Genomic DNA, 21,474 nt, shown 5'->3' with positions numbered 1-21,474 from the left:
CCAGTCCCCCCCCGCAATCTCCTCCAGTCCCCCCCCCCCCGCAATCTCCTCCAGCCCCCCCCCCGCAACCTCCTCCAGTCCCCCCCCCCCGCAATCTCCTCCAGTCCCCCCCCCCCCCCGCAACCTCCTCCAGTCCCCCCCCCCCGCAACCTCCTCCAGTCCCCCCCCCCCCCGCAATCTCCTCCAGTCCCCCCCCGCAATCTCCTCCAGTCCCCCCCCCGCAATCTCCTCCAGTCCCCCCCCCCGCAACCTCCTCCAGTCCCCCCCCCGCAATCTCCTCCAGTCCCCCCCCCCCCCCGCAATCTCCTCCAGTCCCCCCCCCCCGCGATCTCCTCCAGTCCCCCCCCCGCAATCTCCTCCAGTCCCCCCCCGCAATCTCCTCCAGTCCCCCCCCCGCAATCTCCTCCAGTCCCCCCCCCCGCAATCTCCTCCAGTCCCCCCCCGCAATCTCCTCCAGTCCCCCCCCCCCCCCCGCAATCTCCTCCAGTCCCCCCCGCCCGCAATCTCCTCCAGTCGCCCCCCCCCCCGCAATCTCCTCCAGTCGTCGTCCCCCCCCGCAATCTCCTCCAGTCGTCGTCCCCCCCGCAATCTCCTCCAGTCGTCCCCCCCCCCCCCCGCAATCTCCTCCAGTCCCCCCCCCCCGCAATCTCCTCCAGTCCCCCCCCCCCCCGCAATCTCCTCCAGTCCCCCCCCCCCCCCCAATCTCCTCCAGTCCCCCCCCCCCCCCGCAATCTCCTCCAGTCCCCCCCGCAATCTCCTCCAGTCCCCCCCCCCCGCAATCTCCTCAGTCCCCCCCCCCCCGCAATCTCCTCCAGTCCCCCCCCCCCCGCAATCTCCTCCAGTCCCCCCCCCCCCGCAATCTCCTCCAGTCCCCCCCCGCAATCTCCTCCAGTCCCCCCCCCGCAATCTCCTCCAGTCCCCCCCCCCCCGCAATCTCCTCCAGTCCCCCACCCCCCGCGATCTCCTCCAGTCCCCCCCCCGCAATCTCCTCCAGTCCCCCCCCCCCCGCAATCTCCTCCAGTCCCCCCCCGCAATCTCCTCCAGTCCCCCCCCCCCCCCCCGCAATCGCCTCCAGTCTCCCCCCCCCCCCCACACAATCTCCTCCAGTCCCCCCCCCCGCAATCTCCACCAGTCCCCCCCCCCCGCAATCTCCTCCAGTCCCCCCCCCCCCCGCAATCTCCTCCAGTCCCCCCCCCGCAATCTCCTCCAGTCCCCCCACCCCCCGCGATCTCCTCCAGTCCCCCCCCCCCGCAATCTCCTCCAGTCCCCCCCCCCCGCAATCTCCTCCAGTCCCCCCCCCCGCAATCTCCTCCAGTCCCCCCCCCGCAATCTCCTCCAGTCCCCCCACCCCCCGCGATCTCCTCCAGTCCCCCCCCCCCCCCGCAATCTCCTCCAGTCCCCCCACCCCCCGCGATCTCCTCCAGTCCCCCCCCCCCCCGCGATCGCCTCCAGTCTCCCCCCCCCCCCCCCCGCAATCTCCTCCAGTCCCCCCCCCCCGCAATCTCCTCCAGTCCCCCCCCCCCGCAATCGCCTCCAGTCTCCCCCCCCACACAATCTCCTCCAGTCCCCCCCCGCAATCTCCTCCAGTCCCCCCCCCCCCCCGCAATCGCCTCCAGTCCCCCCCCCACACAATCTCCTCCAGTCCCCCCCCCGCAATCTCCTCCAGTCCCCCCCCCGCAATCTCCTCCAGTCCCCCCCCCGCAATCTCCTCCAGTCCCCCCCCCCGCAATCTCCTCCAGTCCCCCCCCCGCAATCTCCTCCAGTCCCCCCACCCCCCGCGATCTCCTCCAGTCCCCCCCCGCAATCTCCTCCAGTCCCCCCCCCCGCAATCTCCTCCAGTCCCCCCCCCCCCGCAATCTCCTCCAGTCCCCCCCCCGCAATCTCCTCCAGTCCCCCCACCCCCCGCGATCTCCTCCAGTCCCGTCCCCCCCGCAATCTCCTCCAGTCCCCCCACCCCCCGCGATCTCCTCCAGTCCCCCCCCGCAATCGCCTCCAGTCTCCCCCCCCCCGCAATCTCCTCCAGTCCCCCCCCCCCGCAATCTCCTCCAGTCGTCCCCCCCCGCAATCGCCTCCAGTCTCCCCCCCCACACAATCTCCTCCAGTCCCCCCCCGCAATCTCCTCCAGTCCCCCCCCCGCAATCTCCTCCAGTCCCCCCCCCCGCAATCTCCTCCAGTCCCCCCCCCCCGCAATCTCCTCCAGTCCCCCCCCCGCAATCTCCTCCAGTCCCCCCCCCCCCCGCAATCGCCTCCAGTCCCCCCCCCGCAATCGCCTCCAGTCCCCCCCCCCCCGCAATCTCCTCCAGTCCCCCCCCCCCGCAATCTCCTCCAGTCCCCCCCCCCCCGCAATCTCCTCCAGTCCCCCCCCCCGCAATCTCCTCCAGTCGCCCCCCCCCGCAATCTCCTCCAGTCGCCCCCCCCCGCAATCTCCTCCAGTCGCCCCCCCCCGCAATCTCCTCCAGTTCCCCCCCCCCCCCGCAATCTCCTCCAGTCCCCCCTCCCCCCCGCAATCTCCTCCAGTCCCCCCCCCCCCCCCGCAATCTCCTCCAGTCCCGTCCCCCCCGCAATCTCCTCCAGTCCCGTCCCCCCCGCAATCTCCTCCAGCCCCCCCCCCCGCAATCTCCTCCAGTCCCCCCCCCCCCCGCAATCTCCTCCAGTCTCCCCCCCCCCGCAATCTCCTCCAGTCCCCCCCCCCCGCAATCTCCTCCAGTCCCCCCCCGCAATCTCCTCCAGTCCCCCCCCGCAATCTCCTCCAGTCCCCCCCCGCAATCTCCTCCAGTCCCCCCCCGCAATCTCCTCCAGTCCCCCCCCGCAATCTCCTCCAGTCCCCCCCCGCAATCTCCTCCAGTCCCCCCCCCCCCGCAATCTCCTCCAGTCCCCCCCCCGCAATCTCTTCCAGTCCCCCCCCCCCCCGCAATCTCCTCCAGTCCCCCCCCCCCCCCCCGCAATCTCCTCCAGTCCCCCCCCCGCAATCTCCTCCAGTCCCCCCCCCCCGCAATCTCATCCAGTCCCCCCCCGCAATCTCCTCCAGTCCCCCCCCGCAATCTCCTCCAGTCCCCACCCCCCCGCAATCTCCTCCAGTCCCCCCCCCCCCCGCAATCTCCTCCAGTCCCCCCCCGCAATCTCCTCCAGTCCCCCCCCCCCGCAATCTCCTCCAGTCCCCCCCCCGCAATCTCCTCCAGTCCCCCCCCCCCGCAATCTCCTCCAGTCCCCCCCCCCCCCGCAATCTCCTCCAGTCCCCCCCCCCCGCAATCTCCTCCAGTCCCCCCCCCCGCAATCTCCTCCAGTTCCCCCCCCCCGCAATCTCCTCCAGTTCCCCCCCCCCGCAATCTCCTCCAGTCCCCCCCCCCCCCCGCAATCTCCTCCAGTCCCCCCCCCCGCAATCTCCTCCAGTCGTCCCCCCCCCGCAATCTCCTCCAGTCGTCCCCCCCCCCGCAATCTCCTCAAGTCGTCCCCCCCCCGCAATCTCCTCCAGTCCCCCCCGCAATCTCCTCCAGTCCCCCCCGCAATCTCCTCCAGTCCCCACCCCCCCGCAATCTCCTCCAGTCCCCACCCCCCCGCAATCTCCTCCAGTTCCCCCCCCCCGCAATCTCCTCCAGTTCCCCCCCCCGCAATCTCCTCCAGTCCCCCCCCGCAATCTCCTCCAGTCCCTCCCCCCGCAATCTCCTCCAGTCCCCCCCCGCAATCTCCTCCAGTCCCCCCTCCCCCGCAATCTCCTCCAGTCCCCCCTCTCCCGCAATCTCCTCCAGTCCCCCCCCCGCAATCTCCTCCAGTCCCCCCCCCCGCAATCTCCTCCAGTCCCCCCCCCCCGCAATCTCCTCCAGTCCCCCCCCCCCGCAATCTCCTCAAGTCCCCCCCCCCCGCAATCTCCTCAAGTCCCCCCCCCCGCAATCTCCTCCAGTCCCCCCCCCCCGCAATCTCCTCCAGTCCCCCCCCCCGCAATCTCCTCCAGTCCCCCCCCCCGCAACCTCCTCCAGTCCCCCCCCCCCGCAATCTCCTCCAGTTCCCCCCCCCCCCGCGATCTCCTCCAGTCCCCCCCCCCCGCGATCTCCTCCAGTCCCCCCCCGCAATCTCCTCCAGTCCCCCCCCCGCAAGCTCCTCCAGTCCCCCCCCCCGCAATCTCCTCCAGTCCCCCCCCCCCGCAATCTCCTCCAGTCCCCCCCCCCCCGCAATCTCCTCCAGTCCCCCCCCCCCGCAATCTCCTCCAGTCCCCCCCCCCGCAATCTCCTCCAGTCCCCCCCCGCAATCTCCTCCAGTCCCCCCCCCGCAATCTCCTCCAGTCCCCCCCCCGGCAATCTCCTCCAGTCCCCCCCCGCAATCTCCTCCAGTCCCCCCACCCCCCGCGATCTCCTCCAGTCCCCCCCCGCAATCTCCTCCAGTCCCCCCCCCCGCAATCTCCTCCAGTCCCCCCCCCCGCAATCTCCTCCAGTCCCCCCCCCCCCCGCAATCTCCTCCAGTCCCCCCCCCCCGCAATCGCCTCCAGTCCCCCCCCCCCGCAATCTCCTCCAGTCCCCCCCCCCCCCCCGCAATCTCCTCCAGTCCCCCCCCCCCCCCGCAATCTCCTCCAGTCCCCCCCCCCCGCAATCTCCTCCAGTCCCCCCCCCGCAATCTCCTCCAGTCCCCCCTCCCCCGCAATCTCCTCCAGTCCCCCCTCTCCCGCAATCTCCTCCAGTCCCCCCCCCCGCAATCTCCTCCAGTCCCCCCCCCCCGCAATCTCTTCCAGCCCCCCCCCCGCAATCTCCTCCAGTCCCCCCCCCCGCAATCTCCTCCAGTCCCCCCACCCCCCGCGATCTCCTCCAGTCCCCCCCCCCCGCAATCGCCTCCAGTCTCCCCCCCCCCGCAATCTCCTCCAGTCCCCCCCCCCCGCAATCGCCTCCAGTCCCCCCCCCGCAATCTCCTCCAGTCCCCCCCCCGCAATCTCCTCCAGTCCCCCCACCCCCCGCGATCTCCTCCAGTCCCCCCCCGCAATCTCCTCCAGTCCCCCCCCCCGCAATCTCCTCCAGTCCCCCCCCGCAATCTCCTCCAGTCCCCCCCCCGCAATCTCCTCCAGTCCCCCCCCCGCAATCTCCTCCAGTCCCCCCACCCCCCGCGATCTCCTCCAGTCCCCCCCCCGCAATCTCCTCCAGTCCCCCCCCCGCAATCTCCTCCAGTCCCCCCCCGCAATCTCCTCCAGTCCCCCCCCCGCAATCTCCTCCAGTCCCCCCCCCGCAATCTCCTCCAGTCCCCCCCCCCGCAATCTCCTCCAGTCCCCCCCCCGCAATCTCCACCAGTCCCCCCACCCCCCGCGATCTCCTCCAGTCCCCCCCCCGCAATCGCCTCCAGTCTCCCCCCCCCCCCCCCGCAATCGCCTCCAGTCTCCCCCCCCCCCCCCGCAATCTCCTCCAGTCCCCCCCCCGCAATCTCCTCCAGTCCCCCCCCCCCCCGCAATCGCCTCCAGTCTCCCCCCCCCCCCACACAATCTCCTCCAGTCCCCCCCCCGCAATCTCCTCCAGTCCCCCCCCCGCAATCTCCTCCAGTCCCCCCCCCCGCAATCTCCTCCAGTCCCCCCCCCCCCGCAATCTCCTCCAGTCCCCCCCCCCGCAATCTCCTCCAGTCCCCCCCCCCCGCAATCTCCTCCAGTCCCCCCCCCCCCGCAATCTCCTCCAGTCCCCCCACACCCCGCGATCTCCTCCAGTCCCCCCCCGCAATCTCCTCCAGTCCCCCCCCCCGCAATCTCCTCCAGTCCCCCCCCCCGCAATCTCCTCCAGTCCCCCCCCCCGCAATCTCCTCCAGTCCCCCCCCCCGCAATCTCCTCCAGTCCCCCCCCGCAATCTCCTCCAGTCCCCCCCCCGCAATCTCCTCCAGTCCCCCCCCCGCAATCTCCTCCAGTCCCCCCACCCCCCGCGATCTCCTCCAGTCCCCCCCCCCCCCCCGCAATCGCCTCCAGTCTCCCCCCCCCCCCCGCAATCTCCTCCAGTCCCCCCCCCGCAATCTCCTCCAGTCCCCCCCCCCCCCCGCAATCTCCTCCAGTCCCCCCCCCCGCAATCTCCTCCAGTCCCCCCCCCGCAATCTCCTCCAGTCCCCCCACCCCCCGCAATCGCCTCCAGTCTCCCCCCCCCACACAATCTCCTCCAGTCCCCCCCCGCAATCTCCTCCAGTCCCCCCCCCCGCAATCTCCTCCAGTCCCCCCCCCCGCAATCTCCTCCAGTCCCCCCCCCCCCGCAATCTCCTCCAGTCCCCCCCCCCCGCAATCTCCTCCAGTCCCCCCCCCCGCAATCTCCTCCAGTCCCCCCCCCCCGCAATCTCCTCCAGTCCCCCCACACCCCGCGATCTCCTCCAGTCCCCCCCGCAATCTCCTCCAGTCCCCCCCCCCCGCAATCTCCTCCAGTCCCCCCCCCGCAATCTCCTCCAGTCCCCCCCCCGCAATCTCCTCCAGTCCCCCCCCCCGCAATCTCCTCCAGTCCCCCCCCCCGCAATCTCCTCCAGTCCCCCCACCCCCCGCGATCTCCTCCAGTCCCCCCCCCCGCAATCGCCTCCAGTCTCCCCCCCCCCCCGCAATCTCCTCCAGTCCCCCCCCCGCAATCTCCTCCAGTCCCCCCCCCCGCAATCGCCTCCAGTCTCCCCCCCCCCCCCCACACAATCTCCTCCAGTCCCCCCCCGCAATCTCCTCCAGTCCCCCCCCCCGCAATCTCCTCCAGTCCCCCCCCCGCAATCTCCTCCAGTCCCCCCCCCCGCAATCTCCTCCAGTCCCCCCCCCGCAATCTCCTCCAGTCCCCCCCCCCCCCCGCAATCTCCTCCAGTCCCCCCCCCCGCAATCTCCTCCAGTCCCCCCCCCGCAATCTCCTCCAGTCCCCCCCCCCGCAATCTCCTCCAGTCCCCCCCCCGCAATCTCCTCCAGTCCCCCCCCCGCAATCTCCTCCAGTCCCCCCCCCCCGCAATCTCCTCCAGTCCCCCCCCCCCGCAATCTCCTCCAGTCCCCCCCCCCCCCGCAATCTCCTCCAGTCCCCCCCCGCAATCTCCTCCAGTCCCCCCCCGCAATCTCCTCCAGTCCCCACCCCCCCGCAATCTCCTCCAGTTCCCCCCCCCCCCCGCAATCTCCTCCAGTCCCCCCCCGCAATCTCCTCCAGTCCCCCCCCCCCGCAATCTCCTCCAGTCCCCCCCCCCGCAATCTCCTCCAGTCCCCCCCCCCGCAATCTCCTCCAGTCCCCCCCCCCCCGCAATCTCCTCCAGTCCCCCCCCCCCGCAATCTCCTCCAGTCCCCCCCCCGCAATCTCCTCCAGTTCCCCCCCCCCGCAATCTCCTCCAGTTCCCCCCCCGCAATCTCCTCCAGTCCCCCCCCCCCGCAATCTCCTCCAGTCCCCCCCCCCCCGCAATCTCCTCCAGTCGTCCCCCCCCCGCAATCTCCTCAAGTCGTCCCCCCCCCGCAATCTCCTCCAGTCCCCCCCGCAATCTCCTCCAGTCCCCCCCGCAATCTCCTCCAGTCCCCCCCGCAATCTCCTCCAGTCCCCCCCGCAATCTCCTCCAGTCCCCCCCCCGCAATCTCCTCCAGTCCCCACCCCCCCGCAATCTCCTCCAGTTCCCCCCCCCCCGCAATCTCCTCCAGTCCCCCCCCCCCGCAATCTCCTCCAGTCCCCCCCCCCGCAATCTCTTCCAGTCGCCCCCCCCCGCAATCTCCTCCAGTCCGTCCCCCCCGCAATCTCCTCCAGTCCCCCCCCCCCGCAATGTCCTCCAGTCCCGTCCCCCCGCAATCTCCTCCAGTCCCCCCCCCCCCGCAATCTCCTCCAGTCCCCCCCCCGCAATCTCCTCCAGTCCGCCCCCCCCCGCAATCTCCTCCAGTCCCCCCCCCCCGCAATCTCCTCAAGTCTCCCCCCCCCCGCAATCTCCTCCAGCCTCCAGTCCCCCCCCCCCGCAATCTCCTCCAGTCCCCCCCCGCAATCTCCTCCAGTCCCCCCCCCGCAATCTCCTCCAGTCCCCCCCCCCCCCGCAATCTCCTCCAGTTCCCCCCCCCCGCAATCTCCTCCAGTTCCCCCCCCTCCCGCAATCTCCTCCAGTCGTCCCCCCCGCAATCTCCTCCAGTCCCCCCCCCGCAATCTCCTCCAGTCCCCCCCCCCCCCCCGCAATCTCCTCCAGTCCCCCCCCCCCGCAATCTCCTCCAGTCCCCCCCCCCCCCCCCGCAATCTCCTCCAGTCCCCCCCCCCCGCAATCTCCTCCAGTCCCCCCCCCGCAATCTCCTCCAGTCGTCCCCCCCGCAATCTCCTCCAGTCCCCCCCCCCGCAATCTCCTCCAGTCCCCCCCCCCCCCCCCCGCAACAGCCTCCAGTCCCCCCCCCCGCAATCGCCTCCAGTCCCCCCCCCCCGCAATCGCCTCCAGTCCCCCCCCCCGCAATCGCCTCCAGTCCCCCCCGCAGTCGCCTCCAGTCCCCCCCGCAGTCGCCTCCAGTCCCCCCCGCAGTCGCCTCCAGTCCCCCCCGCAGTCGCCTCCAGTCCCCCCCGCAGTCGCCTCCAGTCCCCCCCGCAGTCGCCTCCAGTCCCCCCCGCAGTCGCCTCCAGTCCCCCCCGCAGTCGCCTCCAGTCCCCCCCGCAGTCGCCTCCAGTCCCCCCCGCAGTCGCCTCCAGTCCCCCCCGCAGTCGCCTCCAGTCCCCCCCGCAGTCGCCTCCAGTCCCCCCCGCAGTCGCCTCCAGTCCCCCCCGCAGTCGCCTCCAGTCCCCCCCGCAGTCGCCTCCAGTCCCCCCCGCAGTCGCCTCCAGTCCCCCCCGCAGTCGCCTCCAGTCCCCCCCGCAGTCGCCTCCAGTCCCCCCCGCACTCGCCTCCAGTCCCCCCCGCACTCGCCTCCAGTCCCCCCCGCAGTCGCCTCCAGTCCCCCCCGCAGTCGCCTCCAGTCCCCCCCGCAGTCGCCTCCAGTCCCCCCCGCAGTCGCCTCCAGTCCCCCCCGCAGTCGCCTCCAGTCCCCCCCGCAGTCGCCTCCAGTCCCCCCCGCAGTCGCCTCCAGTCCCCCCCGCAGTCGCCTCCAGTCCCCCCCGCAGTCGCCTCCAGTCCCCCCCGCAGTCGCCTCCAGTCCCCCCCGCAGTCGCCTCCAGTCCCCCCCGCAGTCGCCTCCAGTCCCCCCCGCAGTCGCCTCCAGTCCCCCCCGCAGTCGCCTCCAGTCCCCCCCGCAGTCGCCTCCAGTCCCCCCCGCAGTCGCCTCCAGTCCCCCCCGCAGTCGCCTCCAGTCCCCCCCGCAGTCGCCTCCAGTCCCCCCCGCAGTCGCCTCCAGTCCCCCCCGCAGTCGCCTCCAGTCCCCCCCGCAGTCGCCTCCAGTCCCCCCCGCAGTCGCCTCCAGTCCCCCCCGCAGTCGCCTCCAGTCCCCCCCGCAGTCGCCTCCAGTCCCCCCCGGCAGTCGCCTCCAGTCCCCCCCGGCAGTCGCCTCCAGTCCCCCCCGGCAGTCGCCTCCAGTCCCCCCCGGCAGTCGCCTCCAGTCCCCCCCGGCAGTCGCCTCCAGTCCCCCCCGGCAGTCGCCTCCAGTCCCCCCCGGCAGTCGCCTCCAGTCCCCCCCGGCAGTCGCCTCCAGTCCCCCCCGGCAGTCGCCTCCAGTCCCCCCCGGCAGTCGCCTCCAGTCCCCCCCGGCAGTCGCCTCCAGTCCCCCCCGGCAGTCGCCTCCAGTCCCCCCCGGCAGTCGCCTCCAGTCCCCCCCGGCAGTCGCCTCCAGTCCCCCCCGGCAGTCGCCTCCAGTCCCCCCCGGCAGTCGCCTCCAGTCCCCCCCGGCAGTCGCCTCCAGTCCCCCCCCGGCAGTCGCCTCCAGTCCCCCCCGGCAGTCGCCTCCAGTCCCCCCCGGCAGTCGCCTCCAGTCCCCCCCGGCAGTCGCCTCCAGTCCCCCCCGGCAGTCGCCTCCAGTCCCCCCCGGCAGTCGCCTCCAGTCCCCCCCGGCAGTCGCCTCCAGTCCCCCCCGGCAGTCGCCTCCAGTCCCCCCCGGCAGTCGCCTCCAGTCCCCCCCGGCAGTCGCCTCCAGTCCCCCCCGGCAGTCGCCTCCAGTCCCCCCCGGCAATCGCCTCCAGTCCCCCCCGGCAATCGACTCCAGTCCCGTCCCCCCCCGGCAATCGACTCCAGTCCCCCCCCCCCCCCCCCCCCCCCCGGCAATCGACTCCAGTCCCCCCCCCCCCCCCCCCCCCCCGGCAATCGACTCCAGTCCCCCCCCCCCTCCCCGGCAATCGACTCCAGTCCCCGTCCCCCCCCCGCCCCCCGGCAATCGACTCCAGTCCCCCCCCCCAAGATCGCCTCTTGCCCCCCCCCCCCCCCCCCAAGATCGCCTCTTGCCCCCCCCCCCCAAGATCGCCTCTTGCCACCCCCCCCTCCAAGATCAACTCCTGCCACACCTCCCAAGATCGCCTCCGTCCCCCCATCAGCTGCCACTCCCCCATGATCGTCTCCGTCCCCCCATCAGCTGCCACTCCCTCCCGAATTACCACCTGTTCTCCCCCCCCCCCCCCGAATCACCTCCTGTCCCCCTTAAATCGCCTCTTGCCTCCCCCAGTCGCCCTCTGTCCCCCCTCAATCTCCTCTTGCCTCCCCCCCCCCCCAATCGCCTTCTGTCCCCCCCCCCCCTTCCCAATCGCCTCCTGTCTCTCTCCCCCCCCCCCTCCCCAATCGCCTCCTGTCCCCCCATCCCAATCGCCTCCTGTCTCCCCTCCCCCCAATCGCCTCCTGTCTCCCTCCCAATCGCCTACTATCTCCCCCTTCAATCGCCTCCGGTTTTCCCCCCCCTCAATCGCTTCCTGTCTCTCTCTCGCCCCCCCCCCCCAATCGTCTCCTGTCCCCCTTCTCCCCCACGATCGCTTCCTGTCCTCCTCTCCCCCACAATCGCCCCCTGCCCCCTTCTCCCCCACAATCGCCTCCTGTCCCCCCCCAGTCAACTCCTGTCCCCCCTCAATTGCCTCCTGTCCCCCCGAATCGCCTCCTGTGCCCCCCCCCCAATTGCCTCCTGTGTCCCCGAATTACCTCCTGTCCTCCCTATTCGCCTCCTGTCTCCCCCCACAATCGCTTCCTGTCTTCCCCCCCCCAATCTCCTCCTGTCGCCCCCCCCCCGCCCCCCAATCGCCTCCTGTCTCCCCCAATCGCCTCCTGTCCCCCCTCTCCCCCATGATTGCCTCCTGCCACCCTCCTCCACGATCACCTCCTGCCATCCTCCTCCAGATCACCTCATACCACCCTCTTCCCCCACGATCGCTTCCTGCCACCTTCTCCCCCACGATCGCCTCCTGCCACCCTCTTCCCCCATGATCGTCTCCTGCCCCTTTTTCTCACGACGTCTCATGCCCTCCTCTACCCCACAATCACCTCCTGCCCCCACAGAACCTTAGAAATGTTACCGCAACAAAGGGGGGCATTCGGCCCATCTTGTCTATACCGATATAAAGACACCCAGGTGCCCTTAGAATCAAAGAAAGTCACATTCGGCCCATCTTGTCCATGCCAGCCTGAGGACACCCAGGTGCCCTTTCTAACCCATAGACCACAATCAGCAAGGATAAACAACAACACCGCCTCCACGATAGTCCTCAATACCGGGGCCCCACAAGGCTGCGTATTTAGCCTCCTACTTTACTTCCTAAACACACACGATTGCGTGGTAAAAGTTGCCTCCATTTCCACTTATAAGTTTGCTGACGACATGACCGGCTTGGGTCTGATCTTGAACAACGATGAGTCAGAATACAGGGAGATAGAGAACCTAGTGGAGTGGTGTAATAACAATAATCTCTCCCTCAATGTCAGCAAAACTATAGAGCTGGTCATTGACTTCAGGAAGCAAAGTATCATACACACTCCTGTCTGGAGATGGTTAGCAGCTTCAAATTCCTCAGTGTGCACATCACCAAAAATCTGTTCTGGTCCACCCACGTCGACGCTACCACCAAGAAAACACAACCGCGCCTATACTTCCTCACAAAACTAAGGAAATTCGGCATGTCCACATTGACTCTTACCAACTTTTGCAGATGCACCATAGAAAGCATCCTATCTGGCCTCCTTCTGTGCAGTAACTTTCCTTTGATTCTAAGGGCACCTGGGTATGGACAAGATGGGCTGAATGCCCCCCCCCCCCCCCTTTGTTGCGGTAACATTTTTAAGGTTCTGTGGGGGCAGGAGTAGTGCTTTACGTGACTGAGGGGGAATAGTGCCAACAATTGTGAAAGGGGTGTGAGGCAGCTTGAGGCTGTTATTGTTTGGAAAGGAGCATAAATATTTTCAGTTTCTGTTTTTTCCTGGAGCAATATTAGTCTCAGAATGACATCAGTCTCTGTCTATTCATTATCGTTGATTTCAAGTTAGTGTTCATTCTGTATCTGGTAAATCGCAGGTGAGGATGGAGCGAAGGGTGAAGATAAATATATCCATGATCGGGATTTGAAGTGGCTGGAGGAGGCTGATGGTAAGTTTAGTTTGTATAAGAATGTCATGCTGCTTTTTCTCTCTCAAAGGGTTATTATCTGGAATTCTCTTCCCCAGAAATTCATGGAGCTGACACCACAACCAATCAGTCATGATATTGGATGGTGGAGCAGGCTCGATGGGCTGACTCGCCTCCTCACTATTTTCGGTCCTCTCACTATTTTCAGTCTTTTGTTCCCCTTCTTGGGACAGAATTTAGGCTGTGGATGAAATGAAATGAAAATCGTTTATTGTCGCAAGTAGGCTTCAAATGAAGCTACTGTGAAAAGCCCCTAGTCACCACATTCCGGCGCCTGTTCGGGGAGGCTGTTACGGGAATTGAACCGTGCTGCTGGCCTGCCTTGGTCTGCTTTCAAAGCCAGCGATTTAGCCCTGTGCTAAACAGCCCCTATTCCAGGGAATGGAATTGAGGCCACACCTGGAGTGTTATTTGTAGCTTTGGCCTCCTTGCCTGAGGAAAGATTTACTTGCCCTGGAGAGGGCACAAGAATGGTTCGTCAGATTGGTCCTGGGATGTCCTATGAGGCAGCATTGTGTAGATTAGGCCTTTATTCTTTGACACTCAAAAGAAAGATATGTGATCTCATTGAAACATGGCGTAGGGAGAAGGACTGCAATTAAATTGAAGAGATTAACATAGACAGAGAGGAGGTTCTGAGTGGTCTAGCGGGCTTAAAAGCAGACAAATCTCCAGGGCCAGGTGAAATGTATCCCAGGCTGTTGAGTGAGGCAAGGGAGGAAATAGGGGAGCTGGCAATAATTAGCAATTTCTCTCTGGCCATTGAGAGGTGCTGAAGGACTGGAGAAAAGCCAATGTGGTACCATTATTCAAGAAGAGAGGAAGGGATAAACCAGAAAACTACAGGTCAGTCAGTCTAACCTCGGTGGTGGAGAAACTATTGGAAACAATTCTGAGAGACAGCATTAACCTGCACTTGGAGAGGCCGAGATTAATCAAGAACAATCAGCATGGTTTTGTTAAGGGGAGGTTGTGTCTGACCAACTTGATTGAATTTTTCGAAGAGGTGACCAGGTTTCTAGATGAGGGAAATGCATTTGATGTAGTCTATTTGGACTTCAGCAAGGCTTTTGATAAGGTCCCGCATGGGAGACTGATAGCAAAGATAAGAGCCAAGGGGTCCAAGGATATTTCATAGAATTTACAGTGCAGAAGGAGGCCATTCGGCCCATCGAGTCTGCTCCGGCTCTTGGAAAGAGCACCCCACCCAAGGTCAACACCTCTACCCTATCCCCATAACCCATTAACCCCACCCAACACTAAGGGCAATTTATCATGGCCAATCCACCTAACCTGCACATCTTTGGACTGTGGGAGGAAATCCACACACACACGGGGAGGATGTGCAGACTCCGCACAGACAGTGACCCAAGCCGAAATCGAACCTGGGACCCTGGAGCTGTGAAGCAGTTGTGCTATCCACAATGCTACCGTGCTGTCCTGGCAAATTGGATCCTGAATGGCGAGAAGCAGAGGGTGATAATCGAGGGGTGTTCTGGAAGCCTATGTCCTGTGGGGTCCCTCAGGGATCAGTGTTGGGGCCCTTGCTGTTTGTATCTTCTTATAAATGATTTAGACATGAATGTAGGAGGGTTGGTCAGTAAGTTTGCGGATGATACAAAAATTGGTAGGGTGGTAAATAGTGAGGAGGATATAAACGGGCTGGTCTGATGGGCTGATCAGTGACAAATGGAATTCAATTCCGATAAGGATGAGGTGATGCACTTGGGCAGAACAAATAAGGAAAGGTCATGCATGATATATGACAGGACCCTGCTAAGCACCGAGGATCAGAGGGATGTGTGTGTGTGTGTGTCTGTGTGTGTGTCTGTGTGTGTGTCTGTGTGTGTGTCTGTGTGTGTGTGTGTCTGTGTGTGTCTGTGTGTGTGTGTGTCTGTGTGTGTGTGTGTCTGTGTGTGTGTGTCTGTGTGTGTGTCTGTGTGTGTGTGTGTCTGTGTGTGTGTGTGTCTGTGTGTGTGTGTGTCTGTGTGTGTGTGTGTCTGTGTGTGTGTGTCTGTGCGTGTGTGTGTGTCTGCGTGTGTGTGTGTCTGTGCGTGTGTGTGTGTGTCTGTGCGTGTGTGTGTGTCTGTGCGTGTGTGTGTGTCTGTGCGTGTGTGTGTGTCTGTGCGTGTGTGTGTGTCTGTGCGTGTGTGTGTGTCTGTGCGTGTGTGTGCGTGTGTGTGTGTCTGTGCGTGTGTGTGTCTGTGCGTGTGCGTGTGTGTGCGTGTGCGTGTCTGCGCGTGTGTGTGTGTCTGCGCGTGTGTGTGTGTGTCTGCGCGTGTGTGTGTGTGTCTGCGCGTGTGTGTGTGTGTCTGCGCGTGTGTGTGTGTGTCTGCGCGTGTGTGTGTGTGTCTGCGCGTGTGTGTGTGTGTCTGCGCGTGTGTGTGTGTGTGTCTGCGCGTGTGTGTGTGTGTCTGCGCGTGTGTGTGTGTGTGTCTGCGCGTGTGTGTGTGTGTGTCTGCGCGTGTGTGTGTGTGTCTGCGCGTGTGTGTGTGTGTCTGCGCGTGTGTGTGTGTGTCTGCGCGTGTGTGTGTGTGTCTGCGCGTGTGTGTGTGTGTCTGCGCGTGTGTGTGTGTGTCTGCGCGTGTGTGTGTGTGTCTGCGCGTGTGTGTGTGTGTCTGCGCGTGTGTGTGTGTGTCTGCGCGTGTGTGTGTGTGTCTGCGCGTGTGTGTGTGTGTCTGCGCGTGTGTGTGTGTCTGCGCGTGCGTGTGTGTGCGCGTCTGTGCGCGTGTGTGTGACACCAGGGAGCATGGATTAAAGGTAAGGGGCAGGGGGTTTAGAGGGGATGAGTAACACCTTTCTACCCAGAGGGTAGTAGGGGTTTGAACTTCACTGCCTGATAGGGTGGTCCTCCTAACAATGTCCTTGCATTTCCCGACATTAAGCTCCAGCCACTGAACCTGTCGATGTATTTGTGTAACTTGCTGCTCCAACTTCTAACATGGTGTCACCTGGAAACTTTAGCTTACAGCTCTCTAATCCCTCATCCAAATCATCAGCTTCAGTATAGATCCCTGGAGAATGAGAAGATCATCAGTTGTGGAAATCCCATTGCCATTGCCATCTTGGCTGAGAGATAACTTGACCTATACGAGGACGGGGGACCTGTAATTTTATTCTGCATGTTTTAGTGCTCACTGAGGGTTTGTTCTTTATTAACTTCTGTGTATTGGTCTTTATTTTAGGCAGAGTTCTGCATTCTTCTTTGTAATGAAATGTCTTTCTCCTCGGCAGTAATAGTGGCAGAAGTCACCCAACCTTCCTTGGGTGTTGGTTATGAAATTGGAAGGGCTATGCACATGAACAAGAAGATTTTGTGTCTGTTCAGAACATCGTCAAACCACTGTGAGTATTTACAACATGAGTAAGTGCATAGACAGGTCTTCATCTTCCTCAACATGGCGAGAAATGCCAGCCCTGTTTAAAATGGCAGTGGCTCACAGCCACAATTTGACCTGTTTTATAATCTTACCTGAAGCAACTTTCTCACAAGAACTGCACTACTTGGAACAGATAATTACATAAAAGTAGCTCATGCACTCAAACTGCCCAAAATTTATCAACTCAAGATTACAGCTTTTTCAAGGCCAGCATTTATTGCCAAGCCACATGATGTGCTTGAGAAGGTGGTGGTGATTCATTGACTTGAACCACTGTCATTCCATCGTTACGATATTTATAGGAACTGTTCATATTTAAAGAAGAAAAGCAAATCCCAGCAAATAACCAACAAGGCAACATTAACCAAGTACCACAAGATTTCACTGTATTTAACAATAATATACACATAGCAATTGAACAGAAAATGGTCCACAAATTAACATGATAGCCTATAAGGACTTCGACTATAAACTTGGTTTCATTTTTCACTCACCCCAAGACTTCCCGTATCTTACAAAATGGTGAAGGCTCACATGAGAACATGTAGCACATAGAACTTGGGGGATAAGTGGGTGCTGCTCCGTGCACCGCTCTAGCACGTGGAACATGGGGACTGAGTGGGTGCTGCTCTAGCACGTGGAACATGGAGACTGAGTGGGTGCTGCTCCGTGCACCGCTCTAGCACGTGGAACATGGAGACTGAGTGGGTGCTGCTCCGTGCACCACTCTAGCACGTGGAACATGGAGACTGAGTGAGTGCTGCTCCGTGCACTGCTCTAGCACGTGGAACATTGGGGACTAAGTGGGTGCTGCTCCGTGCACCGCTCTAGCACGTGGAACATGGGTACTGAGTGAGTGCTGCTCCGTGCACTGCTCTAGCATGTGGAACATGGGGACTAGGTGGGTGCTGCTCCGTGCATCACTAGCACGTGGAACATGAAGACTGAGTGAATGCTGCTCCGTGCATCGCTCTAGCACGTGGAACATGGGTACTGAGTGAGTGCTGCTCCGTGCACCGCTCTAGCCCGTGGAACATTGGGGACTAAGTGGGTGCTGCTCCGTGCACCGCTCTAGCCCGTGGAACATGAAGACTGAGTGAGTGCTGCTCCGTGCACCGCTCTAGCATGTGGAACATGAAGACTGAGTGAGTGCTGCTCCGTGCACCGCTCTAGCACGTGGAACATGGGGACTGAGTGGGTGCTGCTCTAGCACGTGGAACATGGAGACTGAGTGGGTGCTGCTCCGTGCACCGCTCTAGCACGTGGAACATGGAGACTGAGTGGGTGCTGCTCCGTGCACCACTCTAGCACGTGGAACATGGAGACTGAGTGAGTGCTGCTCCGTGCACTGCTCTAGCACGTGGAACATTGGGGACTAAGTGGGTGCTGCTCCGTGCACCGCTCTAGCACGTGGAACATGGGTACTGAGTGAGTGCTGCTCCGTGCACTGCTCTAGCATGTGGAACATGGGGACTAGGTTGGGTGCTGCTCCGTGCATCACTAGCACGTGGAACATGAAGACTGAGTGAATGCTGCTCCGTGCATCGCTCTAGCACGTGGAACATGGGTACTGAGTGAGTGCTGCTCCGTGCACCGCTCTAGCCCGTGGAACATTGGGGACTAAGTGGGTGCTGCTCCGTGCACCGCTCTAGCCCGTGGAACATGAAGACTGAGTGAGTGCTGCTCCGTGCACCGCTCTAGCATGTGGAACATGAAGACTGAGTGAGTGCTGCTCCGTGCACCGCTCTAGCCCGTGGAACATTGGGGACTAAGTGGGTGCTGCTCCGTGCACCACTCTAGCCCGTGGAACATGAAGACTGAGTGAGTGCTGCTCCGTGCACCGCTCTAGCACGTGGAACATTGGGGACTAAGTGGGTGCTGCTCCGTGCACCACTCTAGCCCGTGGAACATGAAGACTGAGTGAGTGCTGCTCCGTGCACCGCTCTAGCACGTGGAACATGGAGACTGAGTGAGTGCTGCTCCGTGCACTGCTCTAGCACGTGGAACATTGGGGACTAAGTGGGTGCTGCTCCGTGCACCGCTCTAGCACGTGGAACATGGAGACTGAGTGGGTGCTGCTCTAGCACGTGGAACATGGAGACTGAGTGGGTGCTGATCCGTGCACCGCTCTAGCACGTGGAACATGAAGACTGAGTGAGTGCTGCTCCGTGCACCGCTCTAGCATGGGGACTGAGTGGGTGCTGCTCCGTGCACCGCTCTAGCATGTGGAACATGGAGACTGAGTGAGTGCTGCTCCGTGCACTGCTCTAGCATGTGGAACATGGGTACTGAGTGGGTGCTGCTCTAGCACGTGGAACATGGAGACTGAGTGGGTGCTGCTCCGTGCACCGCTCTTGGCATGTGGAACGTGAAGACTGAGTGAGTGCTGCTCCGTGCACCGCTCTAGCATGTGGAACATGGGTACTGAGTGGGTGCTGCTCCGTGCATCGCTCTAGCATGTGGAACATGAAGACTGAGTGAGTGCTGCTCCGTGCATCGCTCTAGCACGTGGAACATGGGTACTGAGTGAGTGCTGCTCTGTGCACCGCTCTAGCACGTGGAACATGGAGACTGAGTGAGTGCTGCTCCGTGCACCACTCTAGCCCGTGGAACATGAAGACTGAGTGAGTGCTGCTCCGTGCACCGCTCTAGCATGGGGACTGAGTGAGTGCAGCTCTGTGCACCTCTCTAGCATGTGGAACATGGAGACTGAGTGAGTGCTGATCCGTGCACCGCTCTAGCACGTGGAACATGGGGACTGAGTGAGTGCAGCTCTGTGCACCGCTCTAGCCCGTGGAACATGAGGGCTGAGTGGGTGCTGCTCCATGCCCGACTCCAGCATGTGGAATGTGGGGACTGAGCTGGTGCTGCTCCATGCACCGCTCTAACACGTGGAACACGGCTGAGCGAGCGCTGCTCCGTGCACTGCTCCAGCACGTGGAGCACTGGGCTGAGCACGCACAGCTGCTTCATTTGCTCTGGAAGCTGGAAGAGCAGACATCCATTTTCCCCAAATTTATATGGCGGCGGCCCGTGAAGGAGTATAGGGCCAAGATGGTGGAGCAGACGGAGAGGCCTCAAGGATAAGCAGAATTGTACACTTTTTTAAAAAAAAAACTGAAACAAAATACCAATCTGCAAAAATAAAATGTATATGAAATTTTATCAATGCCAAAACTAATGCTGCTCTCAAATTGCCAATGAGGCATGTGAGCAGTGACTGTCTATTTGTCTTTGTTGCTTGTGTCTCCTGAACTGAAATGAAAGTCCTTCATGGCTCTGACGAAGCATTGACTGCATGGCAATCAGAAACATGAAAACCAATGTTCGCCAGATTTGCTTCAGTCAGTCTTGGAAAGTGACATGTTTAAGATTGTTACTCGCATAACTATCAATCTTTAAATGTTAAACAAAAAGCATAATGGTTTTGTGAAGAAAGTAATCTGTGTGCTCGGTAGACAGCTTGGGCCTTTGTGTCCAGCGTCTGTTTAAGTCTGAGCTGGATTCTGTGCCGTTCCTGCTCTTTTTACAGAATACTGTTCTCCATCTTATACACCATTCCAGGGTAATATCAACATTTGGAAAACCCAAATACTAAATGACTACCTTTCTGAAAGGATAGTTGATTCAGTCGGTGTCAGACTTGGCTCTGAGATAGAAGGTTGTGGGTTCAAGCCACACTCCAGACTTTGCCAGTGATGCCACATCCTGTGAAATAATTTTTTGAATGTACATGATGTAATCCTCTCTAAATTAATCTGGAAGCTGTTCAGTTTTAAAAGTAAAAGACCCATCACCATTCAGACATCAAGAGATGGACAATAAATGAAGCTTTCCCAGCATCATTTGGGCAGCACGGTAGCACAAGTGATTAGCACTGTGGCTTCACAGCTCCAGGGTCCCAGGTTCGATTCCTTGCTGGGTCACTGTCTGTGCGGAGTCTGCACATGAATGAAATGAAAATGAAAATCGCTTATTGTCACAAGTAGGCTTCAAATGAAGTTACTGTGAAAAGCCCCTAGTCGCCACATTCCGGCGCCTGTTCTGGGAGGCTGGTACGGGAATTGAACCGTGCTGCTGGCCTGCCTTAGTCTGCTTTCAAAGCCAGCGATTTAGCCCTGTGCTAAACCAGCCCCGTGTCTGTGTGTGTTTCCTCCCACAATCCAAAGATGTGCAGGTTAGGTGGATTGGCCATGCTAAATTGCCCTTTGTGACCAAAAAGGTTAGGAGGGGTTACAGGGATAGGGTGGAAGTGGGGGCTTAAGTGGGTCGTTGCAGACTCGATGGACCGAATGGCCTCCTTCTGCACTATGTTCATCACCCATGTCCTAAGATGGAGGTTCAGTTATTTGATAGAGCTATTGGTCTCTGGATTTAGTTTTCCTGGGCAGGTGCATCATCATGATGGCTTCATTGAAAGCACAAACGCACGGCATTGATGAAACACATGCACAGACCCATCATTCAAGTTATCCCAGGCAAGACATTGATTGTTTTACAATTCCTTAATAGAAATGTTTAGTGATGCTTTCTACAATGGCCTTGCAGGTTTAAACAGTGAGTTGCTAAACTGTACGGATCAAGAACGTCCTGGAGGTCTGTTGCCATTTGAGTATGGTTACCTCCATTGACTTTTAACATCCCTGACAAATTGGCGAAAATTTTTGCCCCAGCCACTAACCAGTTGCCTGTCTGAGCACAAGTGTGAGGTTGTCTGAGATGCCCTTTGAGATGCAAACACTTTTGACTTGTGACTAAAGTACTGAGTGTGACTTGTGTGGGGAACAGAAATTCATCAATGTGTGATCACCTTCAGGTAGTTAGTAACATTGGCGGAAACACCATGAGCATATGTAATTCCAGTCATGTGTTAAAAACAGTTACAGAAACTGAAACCATTTGTTTCTCACAGTTCTCTCCGCAATGATCCGAGGGGCGGAAAATGGAACCAACCTCCAAGTGAAGGATTACTCTGAGAAGGAAGTGGAAATTATTCTACAACAATATTTTGAGAAGCAACTACAGGAGTAAATAATGTCACTGCCAAAAAATGTCATCCTCAAAAGTGGAAGTCTAATCATGCATTGATAGTGTTGACCATTGGTGCCTTGTACACTACAGACCCAAATAAAACTCAACGCCTTTCAAAGTAAATGGTGAGATATCTGAAAGACATTTTACATTTTTGTTTACAGGACAAGAGATCGTCGGCTGGGTCACCATTTATTGCCTATCCCTAATTGCCATTGAGAAGTTGGTGGTGAACTGCTTTCTTGAACAGCTGCCGTTCATATGGTGTAGGTACACTTCCGTGCTGTTAGGGAGTTCCAGGACTTACCCAGGCGACAGTGAACAACAAAGAAAAGTACAGCACAGGGACAGGTCTTTCGGCCCTCCAAGCCTGCGCCGACCATGCTGCCCGTCTAAACTAAAATCTTCTACACTTCGGGGTCTGTATCCCTCTATTCCCATCCTATTCATGTATTTGTCAAGATGCCCCTTAAACGTCACTATCGTCCCTGCTTCCACCACCTCCTCCGGCAGCGAGTTCCAGGCACCCACTACCCTCTTGTGTAAAAAGACTTGCCTCATACATCTCTAAACCTTGCCCCTCGCACCTTAAACCTTTGACCCCTCTACCCTGGGAAAAAGTCTCTGACTATCCACCATGTC

At 61.4% G+C, this 21,474-nt stretch overlaps 1 protein-coding gene across 1 annotated transcript in view; it reads left to right on the top strand.

Moving 5' to 3' along the window:
• The window catches only part of dnph1 (2'-deoxynucleoside 5'-phosphate N-hydrolase 1), a gene marked incomplete at its 5' end in the record, with an annotated part of 25,576 nt that extends 4,621 nt beyond the window's left edge, over positions 1 to 20,955 (top strand). The window contains 3 exons of the mRNA XM_072500277.1: positions 12,311 to 12,382; positions 15,656 to 15,766; positions 20,714 to 20,955. Of these exons, the coding sequence (XP_072356378.1) occupies positions 12,311 to 12,382; positions 15,656 to 15,766; positions 20,714 to 20,832 (302 nt within the window). The remainder of the gene's footprint in view (positions 1 to 12,310; positions 12,383 to 15,655; positions 15,767 to 20,713) is intronic.
• Positions 20,956 to 21,474: the final 519 nt, after the last annotated feature.

Source organism: Scyliorhinus torazame, chromosome 4 (assembly GCF_047496885.1).
Source record: "Scyliorhinus torazame isolate Kashiwa2021f chromosome 4, sScyTor2.1, whole genome shotgun sequence".
Classification (NCBI taxonomy): domain Eukaryota; kingdom Metazoa; phylum Chordata; class Chondrichthyes; order Carcharhiniformes; family Scyliorhinidae; genus Scyliorhinus; species Scyliorhinus torazame.
This window is presented reverse-complemented; position numbering and strand designations above follow the sequence as displayed.